The 25,134-nt window shown below is 38.8% G+C and overlaps 6 protein-coding genes and 1 pseudogene across 11 annotated transcripts; 6 read left to right on the forward strand and 1 right to left on the reverse strand.

The window, feature by feature from the left end:
• The first annotated feature begins 491 nt into the window (after window positions 1-491).
• Window positions 492-1,977, forward strand: LOC140782672 (uncharacterized). The gene is made up of 2 exons (XM_073129368.1): window positions 492-1,430; window positions 1,512-1,977. Exons 1-2 carry the CDS (start codon window positions 513-515, stop codon window positions 1,824-1,826), a joined length of 1,233 nt encoding a protein of 410 aa, XP_072985469.1. The 5' UTR covers window positions 492-512; the 3' UTR covers window positions 1,827-1,977.
• LOC140782674 (elongation factor 1-beta 2-like) lies at window positions 1,741-3,846 on the forward strand (annotated as a pseudogene).
• On the reverse strand, window positions 3,540-6,144 carry LOC140782673 (SAC3 family protein C). Of its 4 annotated transcripts, none has more exons than XM_073129371.1 (9): window positions 5,896-6,144; window positions 5,683-5,783; window positions 5,235-5,456; window positions 4,810-5,025; window positions 4,626-4,711; window positions 4,346-4,442; window positions 4,098-4,190; window positions 3,820-3,982; window positions 3,540-3,742 (listed from the first exon to the last, which is right to left on the reverse strand). In XM_073129371.1, the coding sequence occupies exons 1-8, from the start codon at window positions 5,999-6,001 to the stop codon at window positions 3,833-3,835; spliced, it is 1,071 nt and encodes a 356-aa protein (XP_072985472.1). In that variant the 5' UTR covers window positions 6,002-6,144; the 3' UTR covers window positions 3,540-3,742; window positions 3,820-3,832. The 4 variants fall into 4 exon arrangements, with proteins under 4 accessions (XP_072985472.1, XP_072985474.1, XP_072985470.1 ...); XM_073129373.1 differs by having other exon boundaries at window positions 5,235-5,448; window positions 5,896-6,084; XM_073129369.1 differs by having other exon boundaries at window positions 3,540-3,982; window positions 5,896-6,143.
• A 521-nt stretch (window positions 6,145-6,665) lies between these two features.
• LOC140782428 (probable E3 ubiquitin-protein ligase RHC1A) lies at window positions 6,666-8,546 on the forward strand. Of its 2 annotated transcripts, none has more exons than XM_073128981.1 (2): window positions 6,666-6,754; window positions 7,417-8,546. In XM_073128981.1, the coding sequence occupies exon 2, from the start codon at window positions 7,452-7,454 to the stop codon at window positions 8,292-8,294; it is 843 nt and encodes a 280-aa protein (XP_072985082.1). In that variant the 5' UTR covers window positions 6,666-6,754; window positions 7,417-7,451; the 3' UTR covers window positions 8,295-8,546. The 2 variants fall into 2 exon arrangements, with proteins under 2 accessions (XP_072985082.1, XP_072985083.1); XM_073128982.1 differs by having other exon boundaries at window positions 6,721-6,754; window positions 7,399-8,546.
• Window positions 8,547-9,194: 648 nt separating this feature from the next.
• Window positions 9,195-11,120, forward strand: LOC140782274 (protein EMSY-LIKE 3-like). Of its 2 annotated transcripts, XM_073128757.1 has the most exons (4): window positions 9,195-9,579; window positions 9,692-9,789; window positions 10,620-10,823; window positions 10,925-11,120. In XM_073128757.1, the coding sequence occupies exons 2-4, from the start codon at window positions 9,745-9,747 to the stop codon at window positions 10,967-10,969; spliced, it is 294 nt and encodes a 97-aa protein (XP_072984858.1). In that variant the 5' UTR covers window positions 9,195-9,579; window positions 9,692-9,744; the 3' UTR covers window positions 10,970-11,120. The 2 variants fall into 2 exon arrangements, with proteins under 2 accessions (XP_072984858.1, XP_072984859.1); XM_073128758.1 differs by lacking the exon at window positions 9,195-9,579 and having other exon boundaries at window positions 9,599-9,789.
• Window positions 11,121-13,565: 2,445 nt separating this feature from the next.
• LOC140781450 (nascent polypeptide-associated complex subunit alpha-like protein 1) lies at window positions 13,566-16,567 on the forward strand. Its single transcript, XM_073127407.1, has 4 exons — window positions 13,566-13,709; window positions 14,595-14,688; window positions 15,789-15,919; window positions 16,003-16,567. Exons 1-4 carry the CDS (start codon window positions 13,650-13,652, stop codon window positions 16,333-16,335), a joined length of 618 nt encoding a protein of 205 aa, XP_072983508.1. The 5' UTR covers window positions 13,566-13,649; the 3' UTR covers window positions 16,336-16,567.
• A 1,534-nt stretch (window positions 16,568-18,101) lies between these two features.
• On the forward strand, window positions 18,102-23,706 carry LOC140782523 (uncharacterized). Its single transcript, XM_073129136.1, has 5 exons — window positions 18,102-18,578; window positions 20,026-20,135; window positions 20,224-20,595; window positions 21,027-21,717; window positions 23,220-23,706. Exons 1-5 carry the CDS (start codon window positions 18,353-18,355, stop codon window positions 23,291-23,293), a joined length of 1,473 nt encoding a protein of 490 aa, XP_072985237.1. The 5' UTR covers window positions 18,102-18,352; the 3' UTR covers window positions 23,294-23,706.
• Window positions 23,707-25,134: the final 1,428 nt, after the last annotated feature.

Raw genomic sequence — 25,134 nt, forward strand, 5'->3', positions numbered from 1 at the left:
TTGATTCGGCTCGGCTCGGCTCGGCTCGGGGGAGGTCCAGTCACCGCTCGTATGATTAACGAACGGGTCGTGCTTTCCATGTCTCAAAGGATGTCGTCCAAGTCGTTATTTGGCCCGCTGATCGAGGCCCACATTGGCGTTGAAGTCGTCCAATTTTGTAATTGCCTAATAATTTCCCGTGGTATTTTCCTTTGAAAAATATAGATAAGAAAGACTTTGAACCTCGCATACATTTTCCAAAATACTACTTTTCTTAATATATCGACTGAAATGCCCTTTAGGCTTTTATTTCTTGGTTGTAGAATATAATAATTTCTTGGGATGTTAACTCCATTGTCTAGAACTAACCTAACTTATGATTAGTATACTTGCTCATAATCTATAAAGAGAAGCATTTATTTCTATCAGGCCCAACTTAGCTTTACTGGGCCGGCCCATCTTTATTTCATCTTATATATATTTTCGAGATTTCTCGCTTCTCTTTTCCGTCTCGAATAGAGAAGGATGCTACAATGCTCTCTCGCGCAGGACGAGTTAAATTTCGAAAGCCCCGAAAGAAACCCCATCCTCCTCCTCCTCCTCCGCCTCGTCTGCCTCATCCCTTCCTCTCCCACCTCAAATCCATCTCCGATCCCTCCGCCGCCGCATCCCTCCTCCTCTCCTCCCCTCCCCACCTCCTCGATTACCCTTCTTGCTCCTCCGTCCTCCACCGCCTCGCCCGCGCCCGCCTCTTCCCTTCTCTCCACTCCCTCCTCTCCCTCCTCCGCCTCCATCGCGTCCCCTGCCAAGAGCCCATCTTCAACTCCCTCATACACCACTTCGGGACCGCCGGCCTCCCCGACGACGCCCTCCGACTCTTCCACTCTATCCCCGCCTTCTCTTGTCCTCCCGGCGTCCCCACCACGCAGACCTTCAACTTCCTCCTCAACGCCCTCGTCGACAACTCCCGCCTCGACGAAGCCCGGAGCCTTCTAAGCCAATGCCGTAAACTTGGTGTTCGCCCGAATGCCGTCTCCTACAACATTATCATCAAAGGAGTCAGTAAAAGTTCCGGTTTTGAAACCGCTCTTGATGTGCTCGATGAAATGGTTAAGCGGGGCGTTCGCCCGTCGGTCGTCAGTTATAACATCTTGATCGGGTTCACGTGTCGGAATGGGAGGTTGGAAGAGGCGATGCGGTTGAAGGAGGAGATGTGGAGGAAGGGAGTGCGGCCGAACGCGGTCACCTTCGCATCGTTGATGGAATGTTTGTGCGCGGAGGGAAGGTACGAGGCGGCCAAGAAGATGATGTTCGACATGGAGTACCAGGGTTGCAAGGCAGAGCTCATGAACTATGGCGTCTTGATGAGCGACCGCGGGAGGAGGGGAAATTTCGAAGGGCTAAAGGAGTTGCTGGCGGAGATGAAGAAGAGAAAGATGAAGCCGGACGTCGTTACGTACAACATCATTATCAATTACTTGTGCAAGGAGGGTAGAGTTGAGGAAGCTTATAAAATGTTTGTCGAAATGCAGATTAAGGGGTCGGAGCCGACAGCGCCGACGTATCGCATGTTGGTCGACGGGTGTTGCAGAGCTCGGGAGTTTGAGATGGCATTGCGGATTTTGAACGCGACGTTGGCGAGCAAGCATTGCCCTCGTCCGGAGTCGTTTAGGTGTTTGATGAAAGGTCTATGTGAGTGTGGGAGGATGGACGACGCGTGCTATTTGTTAGAGCAGATGGAGACGAGGAAAATAGAGTTGGGTGCCAACGAATGGAGTGCATTGGTACAAGCCATTGCTTTGAGCAATGACAGTGAGGTTGAGCTTCTGAGCTATTTAGTTCCATGAACTTTTGCGACAATCAAACGGAAGGAGAGAAGAATTGAAGTCTTTACACTCGGTTTGTTCTTGATGAGGCTGATTTCTTGTAAAGTATTTGTGCAAATTATTCGTAATTTTCTAAGTTAATAATTGCTTAAAGTATTCGTGTTTCTATTAAGCCTGGCTAATTTTAAACAATAAAAGTGATTAATTGCTTGCTCTAATTAATATATTGCTCCGGGATCAACGATTTGCAGCCGTCAATCTCCCGGCACAAATCTTATGGCACATCACAAATGGAAGCCACTGAAGGTTTCGCTTTCCTATATTTACAATCTGTCTTTTTTTCTTATAAGGTTAGGGTTTTGGTAGAGGTTTCTAATCTAATCCTCCCCCACTCTTGCCCTATCTGATTCAGATCCGATGGCGATCTCATTCTCCGATCTCCACAGCGAATCTGGCCACAAATCACTCGACGAATTCCTTTCCGGGAAGACCTTCATCACCGGGTATTCACCGCAGGGGGTTCTTCTCTTCTATTGTTTAGGAGGAAAAAAATGTTATCTTTTGTAAATCCACGAGCTTGTTGGAGAGTTATTGTTTGTTAATCTAAAGGAAATTTATTTGAGTACTATTCGGACATTCAATTCATTTTCGACGTTAAAAGCTCAGTTATGCAAGAAAAAGAACTCCATTCCACTGTTGCTGTTTTTGTCTCCCAGAGATGTGATCAGCAACAATGATATTAAAGTTTTTGCTGCTGTATCGGCAAAGCCTGGAGAGGGAATTTCCCCACGCACGCCGTTGGTATGAGAACGTGGCTGCTGTTCTTGCTTCAAGGTCTACGATGGAGTTTCAAAGCTTTTTTTTTTTTTTTTGGGCTAAATTACTTGACTTTCATGCAAATTGTGTCCTATTTTTAGAAATTGAGAATCTAGAGAATCCATTAAAATAATTGATATTTGACCCTTTTTTATTTTAAGTTTTGGATAGCAGTATTGCAAATGTTTAGCAGTACAAAACTTGTCATAGTTATGCTTTTCCTCATTGTTGTAACAGTTAGTTCTATATGTCCTCAGATTTCCTGGTAAAGCTGTTGGTGTGAAAATCTTGAGTCAAGCTGCAGCCTCAGGTCCTGCGCCTGCTTCAGAGGCTGCAAAGGTATTCTGTCCCAATTAATTTTTGTTTGTTTTTGTCTTAATATGTTATTGTCCCATACTCCCATTGGTCTTGGGTATAATGTTTCCATTGCTGCCATCTTTATTTGTGAAGGATATAAACATAGTAACCATGTTGTATATATGGTCATGGATCTTGGATGGTTTGATTTAAATTCTTTCATTGATCTGAATAGATTGCCTCCATCTACATTAGAGTTTTATGCTAGCAGCCCACCATCAGTTAGATTCCCATTCATAAGTACCAGAAAGGAAGTTGCGAATGAATTTGAACTGATCAATTTCAAGTTATTTTCTCTAGAAATAATGATTTTTATAGCTGCTTTTTCTTAGGAGTATGGGATGTGCTACCTAATAAGTATTTATTGTGAATGTAAGTTGCACACTTCGTAAATATTCTAGACGAAATCTAACAGCCAAATATTTTTCTCGTTTATTTGCACCCAGGAGGCTGCAGACGATGATGATTTGGATCTCTTTGGCGATGAGACAGAGGAAGAAAAGAAAGCAGCAGAGGAACGGGAGGCTGCTGCGAAAGCCTCTTCAAAGAAGAAAGAAAGTATGCACCTTTGAACTTCCAATGAACTTGACTGTTCGAAGAAGACATTCTGGAGTTTTACTTCTATTTCCTACGCTAGTATCATTTCCAAATGTGATGCTGTTTCTGAAACTTGTTGAAGATTTCTTGGTTTACTTACAATAAGGACTTATTATCAGGTGGAAAATCATCTGTCCTTCTCGATGTCAAACCTTGGGATGACGAAACTGACATGAAGAAGTTGGCTCCCATCAGAACTTACATAACGACACATCTAGGAAAGTGTTTAAATGCAAATATATACCAGCAAACTTTCACTAATTTTGAGTAGCAAAAGAGCTCTGAGTTCGGAAACCGGATTTTGGTAGCAAGAAGCTTTGCTGTTTGGCAGGTAAGAACTTTGAACCTGCTTCATCCATGCTAATCTCAAGGCCACACTCAATACACAGGGATTCCAAATCCGATTCCTAGATGGTTAAAGAACATGTTTAATACATATAAGTTGAATCAAAACGATGGCTAGCAATCTTCCTAACAGGAGCACAATATGACAATCTCAACCAAGTAGAACTTAGACAGTACCTTAACCATTAGAATTTTTGATAGGTGTGTCAGTGGATAAGGATGAAGCTTATAGCCGCCATAATTGATGCATAATACAGCCTGCGCACGGACCTTTAAAGCAAATATAAAGAGTGTCATGGTTGATAGTATAGTTAAACATTTGGACTTTGTGTTTGGTGTCCACTAATAATGATGCAGTAACATATGATATAATAAGGATTCGGCAAACAAAGAAAATACTAATATTTAGGTTTTGAGAAAACCACCTCATTTAGAAAAGGTTCAATGAGAGACAACTGCAGATGAGTTGCTCCAGCTGCCATCATACTAAAGAACCGTTTATAGTTTCCCAACTGGGAGTACCTAGAACAAGATTAAAGTGTTTTCAGAGTTATTCCAAAGATTAGTTTTAAGATGTTGATAAGTAGTATAACATTAGCACAGAGGATTCAAATTCATATGAGGGAGTGAGGGTTGCAAAATCGCCACGAAGAAGATTTAACGAGCACAGGAAATTTAAAAACCATATAATTCAAAACGAGTTACCTCAATAAATTCCTAGCAAAGCGCATTTCCTCTGATCTGAGAAGTGAAGGATCTAGATGGCGGTACCACAAAGAGAGTGAATCCCCCTGGTGATCAAGAAAAGAGCAGTGGCTATATTTATGTACAGAATTGTATAAGCAACAAGAGTAATGAAGCAGTGTCCATCAATAAGCCATATACTTACCATTTTTGGGATCTTACAACCCAGATGCAGAAGCGCATAGAACGAGTAGAACTCGGCTTCGTTATTCTTTACAGACTTCTGATTGATACTGTACAATTCAAAGAGGGTCAATAGGCATTTCATCAGCTGCTCCAAGTTGAGATGACACAAGGAAGAAATATCAGGCTTGTGGGAGCAGCTAGCAAGTTTTTTATGTGACATGATATGGAATTTCACCTGCATTAAATTGATATACTGTTAAAGTTATGAATATTGATGTCCCAAAATATTCAAGTCTTGAATAAATAGAGCAGATGTGAAGTCAAAGGAAACTCTTGTTCTCAAATAAATTAAAAAGTGGAATCACAATGTTCTCATGTCAAACACTTAAACAATGTGGTTTGTAAATGAAGTTGATCACATCACTAAAATCTTCGAAAGATTACCATCTTCTCGTACATATGAACTGCTTGATCATTAACAATATCCTGCATGCCAAGGTCTTGCCTGATGGACCTTGTCCTATCAAAGACAAAATCATGAACTAGTTCAAATGGATACTCTGAAGAATCCAGTATGTTCAACAGATGATCCAAAGTCTTTCGCAACACTGTGAGCGGTCGTATGTCTGCCATCTGTGCGTGCCCTGTGGAGATGGTTCTGCAAAACTAACAGGAGAGTAAGTGTCAAAACAAAGAAGAAATTTTTAGAGCACACATATAATGTACTTATTATAACACTAATTTTGCTCAATAATAATCTGTTCAGTATTCTCATAAAAGTAATTGGAGAACTTAGCAATCAGATACTTGCACCCGCCACAACTAATCCAAATAATTTTATAGGAAACAAGCAAAAGGAAGAAGAACGATTTGGTAAAAATGGCATTTTTACCTTTTTAACAGCAAGAGACGGAGAAGTTCTTGAAGGATCTCCATCTACTCTCTCAAACACCGATAGATCTCTTAGCCGCTCGCGCTGAGACCTCTCCTTCGCTGTAATTAGAGCAAAAAGAGGGGTCCGATTAGAAAAAAATAAATAAATAAATCACAGCTATAATCACCCGAGGAGGGGGGAGAAATTAATCGACTATACAGGAGATTGTACCGGGACACATATCGGGGCAGGTTCCGACGAGACCGCGGGTGTTGGGGGAGTTCTTTTGTCGGGCATCCACTGCTCGTCGCTTAGCTTTACTGTTCTTCTTCTCCATGGCCAGCTCTATCTTGCGCCGGGTGCGTTGATCGCCCAAACACGATCCAAAGTAGAAGAAGTAGGGTTGCCAAAAGAAATAAATAAATATATATATATATATATATATATTTAATGAAGATCAATTTATATATAAATATTTCAAGACGAGAAACAGAGTCCGATCCATCCGACTGAAGAAGGGATTTATATCATCCATTAAATATCTCAAAATTTCCAAGGTGGCAAATTGGTAATTAATCGGAAGGTGGTCCATTTAATAGAGACAGCGAACCTAGAATGGTCCTTAATTAATATTAGATACGACGAGTCGTTAAAGATCCTCCTCATTGGAGAAGTAAATATCGGATAATCTTAATGCCAGAATATAAATATATCTCCAAACAAAGACAGAAGTGGTTAAAAAAAAACAAAACAAAACAAAATCCGGTTCACACGAACTGGTAATTTCGTTGCATTTTCCTGCAACGTAATCTTGCCAGTCTTTTTGTCAATTATAACAATCTTAGCGGTCCACGCTTTTCTTCGAAATCGGACCGTTGGTTAGGAATCTAACGGCTGATCTTATCTTCCACAGGCTAGTGCCAAGATTAGAGCAATCGAAACCGTTGGCTAAAGTGTGCTTCACACTAATTCGATGGCGTATGATGGAAGCGGTCGCGAGCATCAAATAGTATAAATATGCAATCAGATCCCTTTCTTGCTGGCTTTCGTTTCCTTTGTCTCTCAGTCGTCGCCTTGTCTTGCCCCAAAGGTATCGCCTTTAGAAATCCCTTCCTAAATCTCTCTGATTTCTTATAATTTTTGTTTTCTCCAGCTTAGATTGAATTGCTCGATTCGAAGGTCTCGCTTTTGATTTTTGTGGATACTCTTTTGTGTTTTTGATTGATGATTATGTTATCCGTGAGAAAATGGGTGGAAGCAAGAGATAAATTTGAGCAAGTTGGAGGTTGTCTGTTCTTGATTTAGGTCTCCCCGTCTTACTCTAGTAAAGAATTAATGATCCGTTTTACCATTTCTTCAGCAACTTCGTCTTTTGAAGTTTGAATTAGCCTTCCATGGTTTATTCAACAACAACAATTATGTTGTTTCGTGGTAAATTTGAGCTTAAAAATTACTAGTAATTATGTTGTTTCGTGGTAAATTTTATTGTGGAAATTTTTATTTAATTTTCAACCTGCAATTCCACATGCGGGAAACGGTTTAAATCCTAGTTTTAATTAGTTAAAAATCTTGATTCTCACAGCCCTCTTGCTTCAATCATTCATATATAGCTATGAGATTTGGATACTGCCGCCCATATGTGTTGAAGAAACTGTAACTATTTGTGCTTAAATGTTCAGTTTTCTCATTCATGAAGACTTTGATTTTAGTTATTGTTGCATGTTGTGATTCAAGCTCACCTTGGTCTGCTAGTTGTTTGAGAAAAGTCAGGCAATAGAGGGTGGGAAATGTCGAGCAGCAGTAGGTCATATTGGTGTTACCAATGCCGGGAGAGAGTTCAGCCTCGTGGGAGGGAGATGGTCTGCCCAAATTGCAACATGGGATTTGTGTCAGAGCTGGATGATAATATGGATTCTCTCATGAGCCATTTCATGGGGATGGACCCTGATTTCCATCATGACCAGCGGTTCGGTATCATGGAGACTCTCTCTTCCATGGTGAGGCAGGGGACGGTGGGAAGGAGTACAGACATAGATGTCCGGCGAAGACCCAGCATCTTCTCAGACATAGAAATGGAATTCGGGTCAGGCCCTTGGTTGGTCTTCAGGGGTCAGCTACCTGTTCATATGTTGGATAACCATGGTTTTGATGCCTTTTTAAATGGACGTCGTGGTGTTGGAATGCGGAGGGCCAACATAGCAGATTACTTTGTTGGCCCTGGATTGGATGAACTGATCGATCAACTTGCACAGAATGATAGGTGCGGACCACTGCCTGCCTCACAAACATCAATCAACTCGATGCCAACTATCAAGATCAGTCAGCGGCATCTAAATGGGGAGTCACACTGTCCTGTTTGCAAGGAGCTGTTTGAGTTAGGATCTGATGCTAGAGAGATGCCATGCAAGCATTTATATCACTCTGACTGTATAGTTCCCTGGTTGGAACAACACAATTCATGCCCAGTTTGCCGGCTCGAAATACCGCCTCAGGGTTCAGCTAGCTGCTCGCGGTCAAGATCAAGTAATCAAAGTTCAAGTAGTGGTGGGAGAAATAGTGGACGTCAGAGGAGGAGGAACCTGCTCTCATATCTCTGGCCTTTTCGCTCTTCAAGTTCCAGCTCTCGGTAGAATTGTCACACCATCAAAATGCTAACCAGAATATGTTATTCTGGATGGCCTTTGATTGCTCCAACATCAAACTTGTTTTACTCTACTGTATTTCCTGTTTCTCCTGTATTACTTAATTTCCATCTCAGTAGAACTTGCCAAGCTACTTGGTATCAAGGTAGAGTTGGTCCTGATATCTATAAAACAATCAAAGGCCACTGTTCATATACTTTTTCTCATCAATGTAAATTATGAATTTCGCTTCTTGCAGCATCTGCTTAATTCTTTTCGATAAGTTTATGATGCAATTGGATGTATCAGCAGTTGCTTAGTCATGCTAATTCCTCTAGACCTCTCTGCGTTGATATTATTCGCCATAAGAAATATCAAGATGCCATTTTCTTCAGAGTAAGTTTCTTAAAGATTATGATGAGGCATTGTGATTATTCTTGCCAGTAAGAGAATCATTGTGCTCTCTTCATCTGTCAAGAAAATTGCAAAAATAACTACGATCTATCTTGTTTGACCCATTTTTAGAATTAGATATCCCCTTGTTTGACCCTTGTTAGATTGATTATGCAGGTTATTCTGTCAAAAGTGGGTGTCCTTGTATAGTATACTGCACAACAAATTTTCCACGCTGATGTTAAAAGCAAGGAATCCTTAATACTTTAGACTAGGAGTCATAAATTTTGACCCTAATAATTTAGCTTTTAATCGGGTTTAGATTTAGTATAATCAGGTTTGGGTCATAAATGTATCAATCCGTCTAACCCGTTTAATAATCAGATCGTGTTCGGGTTTATATAGCTGATTCATTCTGACTCATTTAACACGTTTAAATATATGGGTCATCCCGCCAACTCATATATATATATATATATATATATATATATATATATATATATATATATATAACTTAAATCACTCTACTCTGTCTATCTCTCCAGCGGCCTCACCTAAATCACTCTACTGTCGAATCTCTCCAATCGCCTTCGTCCGCGGTGCCTCCCACCTCCGTCTTTGCATGTCGTCTACCCCGAGAGTTCGCGGCGGATCTCCTCACCATCTGCGCTCAGCCTTTCACCCTTGTCGGATCTCTTCTTCTGGTCCTCAAATGCTCCAGCACCGGGGACTCCTCCTGCTCCGACGGATCGACGGATCTGGTAGTTCTGGCCAATGCCTCCGAGGTGAGCCACTTCGGCTACTTCTAGAGGAATGCCGCCAAGGAGTTCATCCTTTTCGTTGGCCGGATCGTCGCCACAAAGGATGGCACCGGGCCAACGCCAATCCGTGCAGCACGAAGGTGACCCTAGGGTTTCTAGTCTTGTGATTTGGATTTCTTGGAGGTTTTATGAGAAATCATATGGTTTTGTGTTTCCTCTTCCTTTTAAATGCGTCTAATCTGTTTCATGTAGGGGACGGAAGGATCATATTGCTAGATATGGAGTCGATATGACTTTTCGCTGCCATGTTGGCACATGTAACTTCTCCCACATCTCGAGTTTGTGAAAAGGTTTCCTCTACCAAGCTTGTCTACAATGGTTATTTTGATTGATATGCGCTGATACTGATTTCAGAATTTTCTCATTTAATAATAACTTTTTTAGTTCCATTTGTAATATGCCATATGCATTTATATGTGGCTGTGAAAGCAGATTACCCATGCCTTATGGGAGATATGTTTAGATTTAAACAACATCTTATTTGTTTCTTAAGGAGTTTATTGATCCGCTCTCTAGAATCCAGCATTTAGTCAAATGTATGTCTGTGATCAGTTCTCATGCTAGATCAAATATTCATTGTCTCATCTTAATCCCGTCGCAAGCTTTTTCATCGTCGCCAGTGCGATCGCGGCCGCTTCTATAGCCTTCTAGTTCTAATGGATCTCAAAGACATTTCAGTTCTTGATGGGCCGATCTATTCCATTATTCGTTGCCCTTGTAAATGATCAAGGAGAGTTATTGTTTCTTTTGGAGATTGAGTTAGATTCAGTGTTTATGGGACTAGCATCTGACTGTTCTCTCTTATGATAGATGCCTTTGGCACCAACTCATTTGAGGGGTGAATGCTTGCCTTCTGAGTAAAGAGCAGGCGTAGAAACGTACCAGCAGTTGGATCCCATAATTTTGCCTTGTCTGGTTTTAACTTTTTAGTACCATGTTGCCTGCATTTTCTATTATCTCAACACCCTATATTCTCATACTAACTGAAGCCGTATTATAGTGACTACTGAAAGTTTCAATCCCTCTAATACTTCACAAAAAGTTTTTAGAAGTTTACCATATTTCAGCTAAATTTGTATAATTTTGTGATGTTTATTCTGTTTCTCAATGTTGTTTACAGGAACTGATTGATGATTTTCCACCACCACATCAGAATAGGGGCACAAGAGGAGGACATATGACTGGAAATGGAAGAGCTATTGTTGGTGGTATTTCATACCCTAGGGTACAGAATGATATGGAGATCCAAGTCCATCGACTTGAGCAAGAAGCATACAGTTCTGTTCTTCGAGCATTTAAGTCTCAACCTGATGCCATTACTTGGGTATACATCCCACATCATCTGAGCTAAATACTTTTCCTGTACGTTCTTTTTATTTCTTTTTCTAGTGTTAATCATAAGTTAGCTTCCAATAATTTCTTCAGGAGAAGCAGAAGAAAGGTCTAATAACTGAACTTAGAAGGAGCTGAGAGTATTTGATCAAGAATTGCATTTTTGATGTTGTATGAGTTTTGAGTTGGAAATTTTTTATTTATTTGTATGATACACCATTTAAGAGTAGTTCTAAACTCTATTGTATAGACTTTTATTATGGTGAATTGTAATTTTGAGGTTGTATGAGTTTTGAGTTGAAAACATGTTATTTAATTTGTATAATATATTATTCATATAGAATAAATTAGTAAATATTAAATTTTATATAGGATTTATATTAAACGGGTTGTCTTAACGTGTCGGGTTAACACAACCCATTTAAGTATTCGGGTTAGACGGATTGCGTTAACGTGTCGGGTTAACATAACCCATTTAAGTATACGGGTTAGACGGGTTGTGTTAGCGTGTCGTGTTAACCTGACTCGCTTATTCAATGGGTTAGGCGGGTCGGGTTACTCGTTTATTAATCGAGTCATGTTCGTGTTAAGATAAAGTTGACCCGACCTAAATTCGCTTAACCTGATCTGCCACCCTTACTCTAAGTGATTTGGTTATGCTAATTGTGATATGCTTGTATAGTTTTTTGATAAATGGAAATATGCAGAAATCTTGTCCTAATTTTTATTTTATGAGGTGATCAAGCTTTTCTCGATGTACTTGTAAGGTTTTATTTTGGCTAATGTAATTAAAAATTTATATTTCAAATATAATTTATTTATGTAATATGTTTAAAATTTATGTATAAAATTTAATGTAAGTAACAAGATGTTTGATAAATAATATTAAAGTGAAAATGCATAGTGTTGGGACAATATCTAAAGAAAATTTAATGTTTGAGGTGACCCATTTAAAAAAAAAAAACTCCGAGGAACATCCGAAGACATTTTAGGGCATTTAGATGCAGTTATAAAGTTGCAATTCTTGGAAGGCCAACTTGCACATTTTTTTAAGGATTAGTTTGACTTTTTGAGATAGAGATATATAAGAGTCTTTTGGCCTAATCCAAAGGCATCTCGTTTATTAGTTCTTTGAAGCTATTAGAGATCAACGTTGAATATTAAAATAAGAGTTCATGACCGAATGTAATGCTATCGTCCGGTACGAGCACGTGCACGCCCATGCTCCCTCACAACATGCGTGGTGCACGGGACATAATGGGCGGGGCCCATCACATACAAATATACTCCTGTCCTCGACGATTTAGTTCAGTGAGAGAGAGAGAAAGAAAGAAAGAAAAGGAAGGAGAGGAGAGAGGAAAAGAGGCTCACCTTAGTCACTGTGGCAATGGCGACAGCAGTGGCGGTGGTAACGATGGGAGAGAGAGAGAAAGAGAGTTTGAGAGAGAAATTTAAAGGGGGAGAGAGGGAGGCGGTGGGGACGTCGGTGCTGTGGCGGTGGGGACATCGGCGCCGGTGGGACCATCGGAGCTAGCTGGCCCGGCCTGGTTGGGCGGCCACGTCATGCCATGCAATTTTTTATTTTATTTTATTTTTAAGGATAAATTGTTACACCAAATGTGCTAAAATATTATATTGAGATTTCGTCTCCTTTGAATCTTAAAAACAGTACATCGTTTGAGTACCAAGACTTTTACGGATAGATGATCTATAAAATCATCTCGTAAATGCTAAATTTGGTTTATTATTATTATAGTGCAGGGTATTTATAAATTTTCAATGCTGATAACCATTTGTTTGGTTTTTCTTTTTTTCTGCAATACAGAATCAAATACTACCCAATAAATTCCTACATGGAGATGAGTTTTGCTGAAATAACTATATTGTTCTTGTTCTCCCTACAAGTTCTTGGCATTCTATTTGATATATGGACAACATAATTGGACTGTGTGCTCAGGATGACAGATGAGAAGTTCCTACTTTTCAATACTTGTTTGTGTAACAATTTTTAATAACTTGTTCAAACCTACAATTTCATTCTCCTTTTCTCATCTCTCTTTTTTAACACAATTATTTGTTGTTCTACAAGAGAGAACAAAATTTAGGATCATGCTCTGTATTTTACTTTTACCCTGCTATAGGTTTAGACATACCCCATGGAGGAGAACAAGAAAACAAGATGAGATCCAATATCTAGTAGAGAAAAATGTAGAAATATTCCTAGTAGGAAGTAAAGCATGGTGATAAAAGATTTTATACATTTGCTATAAAAAAAAATCAAACAATATACCCTTTACATTCTAAAATAATTATACTTAAATTCTCTCAACTGTTACCATTTTCACATATTCCTCTTAAATCTTTCTGTGACATATAAATCTTCTAAACCACTAAAAATAGACGTCGGTGACAGAAAAGATGAAAATTTTTAAAAACTATTTTTTTTATAATTGTGGTAAATTTTTTTTTTTTCAAAATATAAGAGTAAACATATAATAAAATGAGTGTTTGAAATATTTTTAATAATTTAAGGATTTATATGTCATAAATAAATTTAGATTATGTAAAAATGAGTGATTGTTTAGGCGATCTATCGTGTATAATTATATAATTTTTTTCTCTGTTTTAAATTAATAAATAATCCCTTATTGGGCCGTCGTTTCGGATAATGGCAATTCTGTAATTTTGGTATCCATTTGGTCGACCTATATAAGCCACCCGCCTTCTCGTCGCAGTCTATTCTCGTTTGGAGTTTGGGGTTTCATCTAGGGTTTTTATCTTCGCGGCGCTTCTCTCTTCTTCTTCCCGTTCCATCGCCATGACAGCCCAAACTCAAGAGGAGCTCCTCGCCGCTCATCTCGAGCAGCAACAGATCGATGTGAGCTCTCTCACCTTCTTATCTTCTAAGTACTCTTAGTTTTCTTTTCCACTTGCATAGAAACAAACGTCCGATTTTATATCATTATTTGAAAATTTGATTCGGAAACTTTTGTAATTTTGTAAGATTCGAAACATTCCGTACACACACACACACACATATATATATATATATATCCAGTGAAGGATCATGCGGGAATTCATTGAGCTTGGAGTAATGAAATCTAATTGACAGATGAGCTAGCTGTTTGGTTGGAAATATGAATTGGAGTATGAAGAAACTAGATCAAGAAGTGTGATTTCAACTATCTAGTTATTTTGTATAATAACGTCCTTCTTTAGGTGACCTACTTTGAAGCAAGCGGAGTAGTCCAGTGTAAGTAGAAAGCTAGCTAAGTTCCTGAATTAGATGTAATTCATCTGTAAGTCAATAAAAAAGCAAACTTTCTTTTATATCTTTCATTTACTTTTTTTTTTCCTTTTTATGAGAAGGCCTAGTTTTGTTGAAATAAACCCATTCCAAAGTACTAGATGATCACGTGAATAATACCCAACCTCCTACACTTATAAACAGAGTTGCCTTGACACCAGGTACTAAATTGTAACCCTTATATCATTCATGGCCCGAACAATGTGAGGTTGTCTAAGCCATCTGCCCAGTGCTAAGCTTGGCAGTAGTGCTACGGTAGCTTTTATGCTACCGTTTGCTTGGTTGCATGGGGGCTCGTAGCGGCCTTCACTAAATAAATTGACATGCTTAGGTATATTGAAACCTACCAAATATTTCATCCAACTTCTGAAGTTGTACTTTATGTTTTTGTCTTTCCAATGGTGCTCAAATAAATATGTACTGGGAGTAATACAAATATATTTTAAATCTTTGCAGCCTGATGAGCCTGTTGTGGAAGATGAAGAGGAGGATGAAGATGACGATGAAGATGATGATGAAGATGATGAAAAAGATGACGATGATGCAGAGGGTAAGTCAAAATGTTCTTACTCACTAAACCTTTCTTGACTATCTTGTGGGAAGACCAAGACAAATCAAGTGGGAAAATGACTTTATGTGATCCTTCCATTTTATTAATCAAGAAAACTTATGTGCAGGCTATGTAGTCTGGAAAATGGACTTCCAGATTTAGTATCTGGAAATAAAAAGATTAGGAAAACCAACAAACTGCTTAGTACTTTGGCAGTTTTCTTGGCAGATATATATATATATATCTGAAATGCCGCATTGAAAGCAATTTCAATCAGCAAGGTCATGTATTTCTAATGGGTCATTTCAAAAAGATATGAAATTTGAAGTGATTCAGGAGATTGGCTCAGTCTTCATACCTTTTGCACTGTCAATTGGCTAGGCCATGCATTTATATCTTTGTTTTCCAAGCCAAGATTGCCTTTATGAAGTCTGAAAATTCATAATTAGGTACTGTAACCTACTTCAGAATGTTCATCTTCATTACTGGTCAGCAAGACATCATAATTGGAGCCTATCAGTTCATCAAAGGCCAACTTTCACCTATATGAGATTTAAAAAGAAGTTTTTTGACATATTCTTCTTTGTAGCAGTAGCAATACCTCTATGAAGTCTGAATATTCATAATTAGGTTTCATGACCTACTTCAGAATGTTCATCTTCATTACTGGTCAGCAAGGTATTGCTACTTGTCATGGTTCACGTACATGAATCCATTATATCATCTTATTTGGGCCTGTGTCATTCGATCCAAGCTTGACAGCCTTGTTTAGTGGAATCTACCTAAATGGTTAGTTTGGTTTAGGGAGAAAGAGCTAATTATCTCTTATGTGTGATGCACTATCATGCAGTTTTGATGATCAGTTCAATGGGTCATGTTTTGCAAGCCCTTTATATAACTCTTGCTTTGCAGCCTTTTTTATTTATTATTATTTATTTAACGTTTTAGCCTCCAGCTATACATAATCATGTATCTTGGTGAACCATGGCAGAGCATGTTTTCCTTTATTTTTGATTTGAAGAACACGTGGGATCCTTTACTTTCTTGCGTTAAATGTTGGTGGTCATAAAGTGTATTTGCTCATTGATTTCTACTTGCAGGACTAGCAGGTGATGCTAGTGGAAGATCAAAGCAAAGCAGAAGTGAGAAGAAGAGCCGGAAAGCCATGTTGAAGCTTGGCATGAAACCCATTCCTGGTGTCAGTCGTGTCACCGTAAAGAAGAGCAAGAATGTATGCTTTGTGGAATTTTTTTTCTAATATCTATCCTGCAAGTGTTATGCCCACTCACTACTAAAACTTTGTTTGCCTTCCAGATATTGTTTGTTATCTCCAAGCCGGATGTCTTCAAGAGTCCGACTTCTGACACCTATGTTATCTTTGGGGAGGCAAAGATTGAGGATCTGAGCTCTCAGCTTCAGACACAGGCTGCAGAACAGTTCAAAGCACCTGATCCTAGCCATGTGACCTCGAAACCTGAGACATCTGCTACAGCCCAAGATGATGAAGAGGTTGATGATACAGGCGTTGAGCCTAAGGACATTGAATTAGTGATGACACAGGCTGGGGTTTCAAGGTCTAAGGCTGTCAAGGCACTCAAAGCTGCAGATGGTGACATAGTCACTGCAATCATGGATCTTACTACTTAGTGTTTGGAGTCCTAGTCTTCCATAGCTGCTCAAGTTTTTCTCCTTGTGTTTTATTTGAGGGTGCATAGACTGGAAACTTTGTCTATCTATGTTGGTGAAATTAGCTCCTCGCCTGTCTTTGTTTTTATAACAGTAATGGGGCACAAATCATTTTCGTCACTTCCAAATACTTAATACTGCTGGTTTTTTCTATTCCCTGTTCCAGATGAATGAATGCCAAATATTGAGAGCAGATTGGTTTTATAGTCATATCAAAGTTTATCTAATTTCAAGCTAGTGACTCACAATTTCGTTTAATTCTGATCATCTGTTGTGAGTCATATTAGAATTTCTTTATGAAAAGCCCTTTTCATTGTTGTAATGTGCTTTGTTCACAAGAGGGTGAATCCTCCTAATGCTGTCGTCCTTAATGTAACAATAGCTCGATTAAATTAATAACTTTCATGTGAGAGTTATATCCTTCTTTATCTATCCCTTTATAGATCTTCTAATTTCCATCCACAATCTTTGATATTTGGATCTATCTCATCTGTTTGAATCCTTTTTATATAAGTATTATTCATTTATCATCAAAGGTAACGTCAACCTTTAGTTGATCTGTCCATAAAGTTGGTGTTGTTCTACCAACCTACCCTTCTTTCTCTCACAAATTCTTATATATTTTTCTTATCTAAAGCCACTTCCATTGCACTTTTCTCTCACCATAAAGTTTATCTTGTTAACCAACCTTAGTTCAACCACACAGCTAAGTATCACAGCTCCCCACCAATAGGAAATTCCTTCTACTCCCAAGACATCATATGGTGCCTGATATATTATTATAACAAGATATGTCTCACATGCAAGCCACTTCAATTGCCATTGTTTGCAGAATACAACTCATGACATGACATCATGATGAAAGACTTTTAAATAGATGATACGAACTTGAGCATTTTTATATTTTCTAGTTGCACCAGAGAAGAGTCTCTCTCGATAGATGAATTAGAACCTTAGATTTATTAATAATATCAAAAAGAAAGTATATACTAACTGTATGGCTACAATAGATGTGTAACACAACACATAAAAAAAAAAAAGATGATAGAGGGCATTATTATGGATAGAAGTATAATATATGAAAAATATGATATTAGTTACAAATTTATCATATGATATTTTATTACACATTGGTGACATTTAAAAAAGATACTATAAAGAATTTGCGATTATTGCAAATAATTCCTCCTCCCCCCCTCCGCTTCACCGACAGGACAACATAACACATTACTCCGCCAACGGTCCGATGGCAAATATGTAATTAAACACCATTCGATGCCCCTTTCTGATTACTACTCCCCGCATCTCATCCCTTTCCGCGAAAGAAACCACGAGAAAAAGTGACCCCACGTCACGAGATCTCACCTCGCATTCCTCCCTCCTCCCACTAACCTACGCCGGCACCGAACCTTTTCTATCCTACACCCCCACTCCATCTTCAATAATTTTGAAACTCAAGAGAGAGACAAAAATTTGCATGTAGAACACCACATTCTAACGAATTTCGGATTCCAATCCCTGCGTTTCCATGATTTGCCATAAAATAAGAAAAAGACACCCTGGCTATCGAAGTAAAATTTCTTTTTGCCTATTTTACAGAAAGTGAGGGGTGATTTGTAAAAATAGTGGGGAAAAATGTAGCATCTCAATCGTAAAATGAGGTAATTGTAGGTGTTATATGAAAGTTTCCCAAAATTCAAATAAAACCCCCGTGAAAAATAATATAACCTAAAAGAGAGGTGACAGTACCGCTAGTGTAGTTTAACTCTCCCTTTCTCTCACCTTCCTCTCTCTCAAGAACGAAAGCAACCCTAACCCTACTCGACTTCTTGATCTCGATCTCTGCTCTTGTTCTTGATCTCGATCTCTGCTCTGCTCTTGTTCTTGATCTCATTCTTGGACTCTATCTCGTTATACCGGCAATGGCGGCATATGGAGAGGGAGGAAGAGATGGCGACTGAGGAGGAGATCTGCGGCGATGGGAAAGGCCAACGAGGAGCGGCCCGGGGGGTTAGGTGAGCCGTCGTCGTCGGATTCGGCCCCCGGAAATGCGGCCGGCGGTAGATGCTCCCGGTGCGGGAGACTCGTGCAGGTTCGGTGCGTCGCCGTGCTGATCCTCGGCGTCGCTGTGCTGCTCTCCGCCGTCTTCTGTCTTCCGCCGTTCTTTGGAAGACGCGGGCATCCGAGCGGCCTAGATTTGGATGGTAGGGTTCGGAGACGATGGGGTGGGGAAATGTCAGTGGTTATTTTGGGATCTGCATTTCTGGATCTTAGTTTGGTTTTGCTTTCCTAGATAGTGGTGATCTCCTGTTCTTCTTGATTTCTTATTATCCTTTTGGTTTTTCGGTGAATTGTTTTGGGTTGATGCCCATTTGCAATTGGGGATCTGAAGCTAGTATTTGGGCTCTTCATTAATTGCATTTTACTAAAAGTTACGTACTTATTACGCCTTAGCGGACATTTGTTTATCTTTTTTTTTGTGTGGATATATGATGATTCTATCCCATATCTATTATTAGTGTTCATGCATTAAATAGACTCTTAATGTCACTCTGATAATATATTCGAAATGGCCGACGAAATTGTTCGGTTGCTACTTTTATGAGGTCTTGACTTAATTTGGATAGATTCTTAAACTTAGGGGATTGAAAAGATAAGCCTTGTTTTGCATGTCGTGGGTTCACTTGTGAGCAGGAAATTAGCTTTTGGTATTTTATATAATTTGAATTGGGAATTGGGGGCTTCTTCTGTTGTTCTCAATATCTTGAGCTAGTATTAATGCAAAGTATGGCAGTGAGACTATAAAGTTCCAACTCAAGTGATGGAGAAATCTTGGGAATGCTAATTTTGCTGATAAATCAGACAAGGGTATATCTACCAATTGAGCTGGCATCTATGGTACTACTCAGGTACATGAAATTGATCGAATTAAGCCAGCTAAAAGTATGTCATTAGTAAAGTTCATAGGTGAAGACTTAATAAATTGCATTATCTATGTCCAATAGCAAGCTGGGCTGTTTTTATCAAAATAAAAATAAAAAATGAAGCATGCTGGGTAGTCAAGTAGGCTATTGCAAATTTAACCTAGTGAACAAAAGCTGATCAAATATGTGCAATTATATGAATTAGCTGATGAGAATATTTGCCCATGTTAAATTCTTGGATTATGTTGCTTGACTTTCTCTAAGCTAAATGATGTCGGAGATACTTTGTAGTATCTAACTATGTGCTCTCATAAGTCATAATAAGTTAGGGCATAAGCCATGTGCTAGTTAAAATTTCCAATCTCTAGTCTTGCCTTTGTAGAATTAGCTTTGGGCATTTTACAGATAAGACATCGACAACCTACAGTCCATTTAATTGCACACTAGTTCGTCAAATGGTCCTTATCAGTATGCTGATTCCATGCTCATGCATGTGATCTTGGTTCAGGGGCTTGCATTTGTTGATGAAAGGGCTTTTGTTTGTACTATCCTCTAGTATTTTGTTTTACTTTATATATAGTTTGTTAGACCAGATAGTGGTTCCTAGCTTTTTGGAGATGTAATATTGTGTATGTTCTATAGAACTCTTTGCTTTCACTATTGTGTTACTTATTAAGTTAGCTAATTTTATTTTATATTCTTCTGACATATTTAACTCAATTTGCAGCTGATATAGTAGCAAGTTTCAGACTGCAAAGGACAGTAGACGAGCTGAATAAAAATATATCTAAACTTGAATTTGACATCTTTGAAGAAATTGGTGTTCCTAATTCCTCTGTATGTCCTACTACATACTCCAATTTTGTCTTTCTCCATTTTGTGACTTTTGACCGCATGTTCTTACCTAATTCATGTATCATGATAGGTTGTTGTAAGTTCCCTGGAGCCAGTGACTGGATCAAACTGGACAACTGTTGTTTTTGGAGTTTGGCCTTATCCAAAAGGTTCAACTATATCATCAACGTGGATTAGCATTCTCAAGTCTTCTTTTATGTCCTTGGTGGCAAAGCAGTCAACTCTCCACTTGACTACATCCTTGTTTGGGAATTCATCCTTCTTTGAGGTGCTAAAGTACCCTGGAGGAATAACAATTATCCCTTCGCAGAGTGCTTTTCTTCTACAGAAACCTCATGCTTTTTTCAATTTCACTTTAAATTTCCCCATCTACAAAGTAGAAGAGAAAATCAATGAGCTGAAGGACCAAATGAAGTTGGGTTTGCTTCTCAATTCCTACGAGGTCTGCTGTTATATCCATGTTCATTTATTTGATCTAACATTATGGAGCCACTTGTTGCTGTCTATTAGCTAAAAAATATAAATTAGATAGTTGCATATAGTTTAAAGACTCGTGAAGACTGTCTGTCCTAGAAATTATCTTGATAAAAAGGGGTTCTGGATTGACAATTACAGTGTATAGGATTTTTCTCCTCTCGTGATCTGATCGAGAAGGTGGCTTGTCTATCTAGTACTGGTATTAGAACAGGACGGGTCTCACCTTTCAGACCAGTGGGAATTACCCAGTTAAAATGTTGGAGCAGGCATTTATTCCAGCTATAGGAATTGTGACTCTGAATGGGTTGATTGCTTGTGAAGCTTTTACTGGTACTTGATGTGTAAATTTACTGTCTTTAATTTCTTAAACTAACCTGCTCTTTTCATGTAATGCAGAATCTGTATGTTAAGTTGACAAATTTAGATGGTTCAACAGTAGTACCTCCTACAATTGTTCAGACCTCCATTGTTCTTGCAGTTGGAAATCACCAACCCTCCCTGCCAAGATTGAAACAGTTGGCTCAGACAATAACTAATTCTTCTTCAGGAAACCTGGGTTTGAATCATACTGTATTTGGTAGAGTAAAGCAGATCCATCTCTCCTCTTATCTTCAGCATTCCCTAAATACTGGAGGCACTGGTTCACCAAGTCCAGCTCCTCAACCTTTACATCACTACCATCATCACCACCACCACCACCACCACCATCATCATGGACGACGAGATGACAATTATTTGGCTCCTGCTCCACAACCTAGTTATCAAACTCCAGCTCCCAGTGGTTGCCAATTTAGACGCTCAAGCAAGCCAAAGAAAGCTTTTCATTCTCCAGCTCCTGCACCAGCTCGTGCGCGACATCATTCTGCTGTTCCTGTGGCTTCTCCTCCACCCTCTGTTGCACCTGCATCTGTTCCACAGAGTCCATATATTCCCAATGTGCACGAAAAACCTCCAGCTCCAGCACCTCCCTTGCTTTCAGCATCTCCTCTGCCTTCTGTATATTTTGCTCATGTGCAACCTCCAGGTGAGAGTGCGACTAGAACAAAGCCTCCTGCTGCAAGGCCTTCATCACCTGCGCCTTATTCATGTGAGTTCTTTTTGTCCCTCTATAGTTCTTAAGTGCTTTAATCATTGACATATTATATAAGTGACCTTAGTATGAAACTCTGAATATTATTTGATTTAATGTAGTTTCTCTGTTTAGTTTATCTCCTAGTAGCAAATAAATAATGCTTTCCTGATTCTGCCTTAGTTCACTTATTTCTTGGTTCATTTCCTAACCATCGTGACAATAATGTGTATCTTAGATTGTTGCACACTCTTCAGATCAAACCTTGAATCCTTTACTACAGTATGAAACTTTTTTGCTAGTTTTTTAATGTGATTCCTATTTTGAACTTACCCAACTTGTGATTTTTATTTAAGTAATGGTCACCAAAATCTTCTTGCGCTCAGTCTGAAACAAGGAGCAGAAAGCAAAAGAAACAAAGATTCTTGCATCATGTAGATTGATTATAGTAGACCAGAAGAATGTTATTGCTTTTGATAGGTTATGTCTTCTCGTTAGAAAGGTTTTAATAGGGAATATAGGTATCTATTATTCGTTAATATCATTCCTTTCCAGACCCATTGGACTGGGAACATGATGCCCCTGATTATATCTCAGTATCTGAATGGAATACTATTATTTTGTTGCTTATCAAGAAAGATAACAAAGGAAAAAAGAGGGCGTTATCTCGACATATGCCTTTAGGAGCATGCTGTTTCTATTCTCAAGGAAAGGGGTGTGTGTGTCATACTTAATGCGCCCGACTATAATTTAAAGTCAAAGAAAGTTGTTGTCGGTGGACTAATTTCATTTGTTTTAATCAGTAGCCTTAAGTCAGAATTTGAGAAGTGCTGATCCTAGTCTTCTCTTTGTTCTTTCTTTACTTCTGCTCGTCAGGTAATATAATTTGTACTAGAAGTGATTATTATTTAAGGAGGTATTGCTCATAATAAAATCTTTCACTAAGCAATCCACCATATATCATATTCAGTATTTGCTTTTTACTCCTAGAGATTTTTTTAATTCATTTCATGTCATGTTTAAGCATAAATAATGGATCAGGTCTCTTATGCTACTGTCTTGAAAACATATTAAGATCAGGCCTAAATCTTACCATACAAGTTACAAATCACATGAAAATACCTCAAATGAAAGCAAGAAATAAAAATTAACTTAACCAAGCAAAATATTTGTTAAACTTTGTTTAATTATGGCATCACTTAATTGTGGCATGAAAGGCAAATTAATGATTCTAATCTGAAAGTATGTACGCCTTTGGTTACTGTACCAAGATCTCCTCTTGTTTGCCCCCGGTGCTTCTATTCTTATCTTACAGTGGAACCAAAAATATTTATGCTAATCCTGCCTTTGACAGATGGGCTTCATGATCTAAATGATGTTATTGCAACTAAATTAACTGTAATCACCAAGCTTTGGCATAACTAGATCAATGTTACAGAGATGGAAGTTCATCTTCTAAATTCTAATCAGTTTGCACTGTTGTCTTCTGTATTTAAGTTACTTACATTTTACTTTTGCAGCCTCTGCTTCAGGCCGACCTACAATTCACTGGTTCATTGCATCATTCCTGTATTTGTTACTGAGTTCACTATGAAGGACGGGAGCATTTTGTCTTCTAGAGTCTACTTACTAAGTTCTCAAGAAGTGCAGCAGCGGCAGTCCCCAGTGCTGCGGAAGAGCTGAGTTATTCACCTGCTCGTGCACAAAAATGGTGCACCTCATCTTCACAGTTTCAAATGCATGTAAATATAGATATAATGCAATTGGCGAATGTGTCGAATGGTCAAAGCCAGAGAGGTGGCAGGCCCTTGTGAATGCACATTGCCGTTTTGCTATGCACTATTTAGCCGAAAATGTAGCAAAGGAATTGTGTATTGCTCAGTAAGGACGGCATCCTCCTATAAAAGTTTTGGAGGAACGTTTTTGCATGATCTTTCATTTTCTTCTTTTCTTCATGTACTTTTTTTCTCTCCAAGAGTTCCTTTTTATGAATCTCACTTCATTCTACAGGAACCATTAATAAGTGCATTATAAGTGTCAATTTCAACAGTTAAATCGGCTCATTATTTATAATGCAGTAATTCTAGATAGTATCCAAGTTCTTTTTTCGCTATCAAGGTATTAAATTTGCCTTAATTTTGTAGCAAGTGAAATTCCATGTGTTGTCAAGTATTTAGTTTGATTGCTTATCTGATGTACCTTTATATGAGAAAATATATTAGAGATATTGAATGAATTATCTGTAACATTTAACAGGATTTTTTATGCACTCTGGGTAATAAATAGCATCAAATCATGTGCGAAATGTTTCGGAAAGTTACGATTTTGAAGCCTATTACTTTGTGCTAGAGTGGAGAGTTTGACAAGATAATTTCATATTCTTTATCATGCTGTTAATATGTAATGGAAGCCATGAATTATAGCTATCTTTGTAATATGGAAGCCATGAATTATGTATGATTGGCCAACAGAATAATGCCCACATAAGCCCCAATAATGTGCCTAAATCACCATTAATACATACCACATGGCCTTCAGCCAGAATGGGCTCCACTCCACCACCCAACTCCCTCCAGCATTTAAACCACCGTAACAGTTTCCTCCCAACCCTCTATGCTTTTATTAATCACATGTCAAAAGAAAGTCACAGAATTAGATGACCTCTCCCATGAATAGGAGGTTGACTCACAGAGTTAGATAACTATCCAACTTCTCTCTCTCTTTCTGTCTCTCTTTCTTTCTTTCTTTCTTTCTTTCTATCTTTTCCTTCTTAAGCGATCCTTAGAGCCTGTCCCCATTGTGAACACACTCATGGCTTCCTCCATTAAGCTCTCTTACAAAAAACTTGAGAAACTCCCGAAAGACTTGGAAGGAGAAGTGAACAAAGACCCAAGGGAAGAAGTGGTGGTGCTGAGGAGGAAGAGGAGGAGGTGGTGGCTGAGGGTCGACAACAACGGCGGCGGCCGGCGGTTGCGGAGGCCGAGGATAAGAATAGCAAGATTTGGGAGGCTTCTGAGGAGGAAGGCAAGCGTGGTTGGAGCTGCAGTGAGATTGTCAGTGGCCAAGGCAGTGAAGAGGTTTAAAGAAGGAAGGCCATACATAGGAGAATTATTTGCAGGGAACTATATGTTCATGCAAGTAACACCATCACCAACTATGGGGCCTTGGGAAAAGTCCTTCCTGTCAAACTACTACCTCAACCACCAAAGGTTTAGTTATGCCCCAAAGGTTGCCGCTTAAGATTGTGTTATTTTCCATTTGGAGTATTATCAGTTGTTGATGCATATTCTTGTTAATTGTTGTTTGGCTCTAGTGAGAGTAAAGATAATTAAGTGCAAGAACATGTATGCCCTATTCTCCTTCAAATATTTCTTCTTCTTCTTCTTCTATGTTACTTAGAAGAAAGATAAAAATGTTTTAAGTATAACCTGTGAA

This window comes from Typha latifolia, chromosome 2 (genome assembly GCF_019914945.1).
Source record: "Typha latifolia isolate L0001 chromosome 2, TyphaL0001v2, whole genome shotgun sequence".
Taxonomy (NCBI): Eukaryota; Viridiplantae; Streptophyta; class Magnoliopsida; order Poales; family Typhaceae; genus Typha; species Typha latifolia.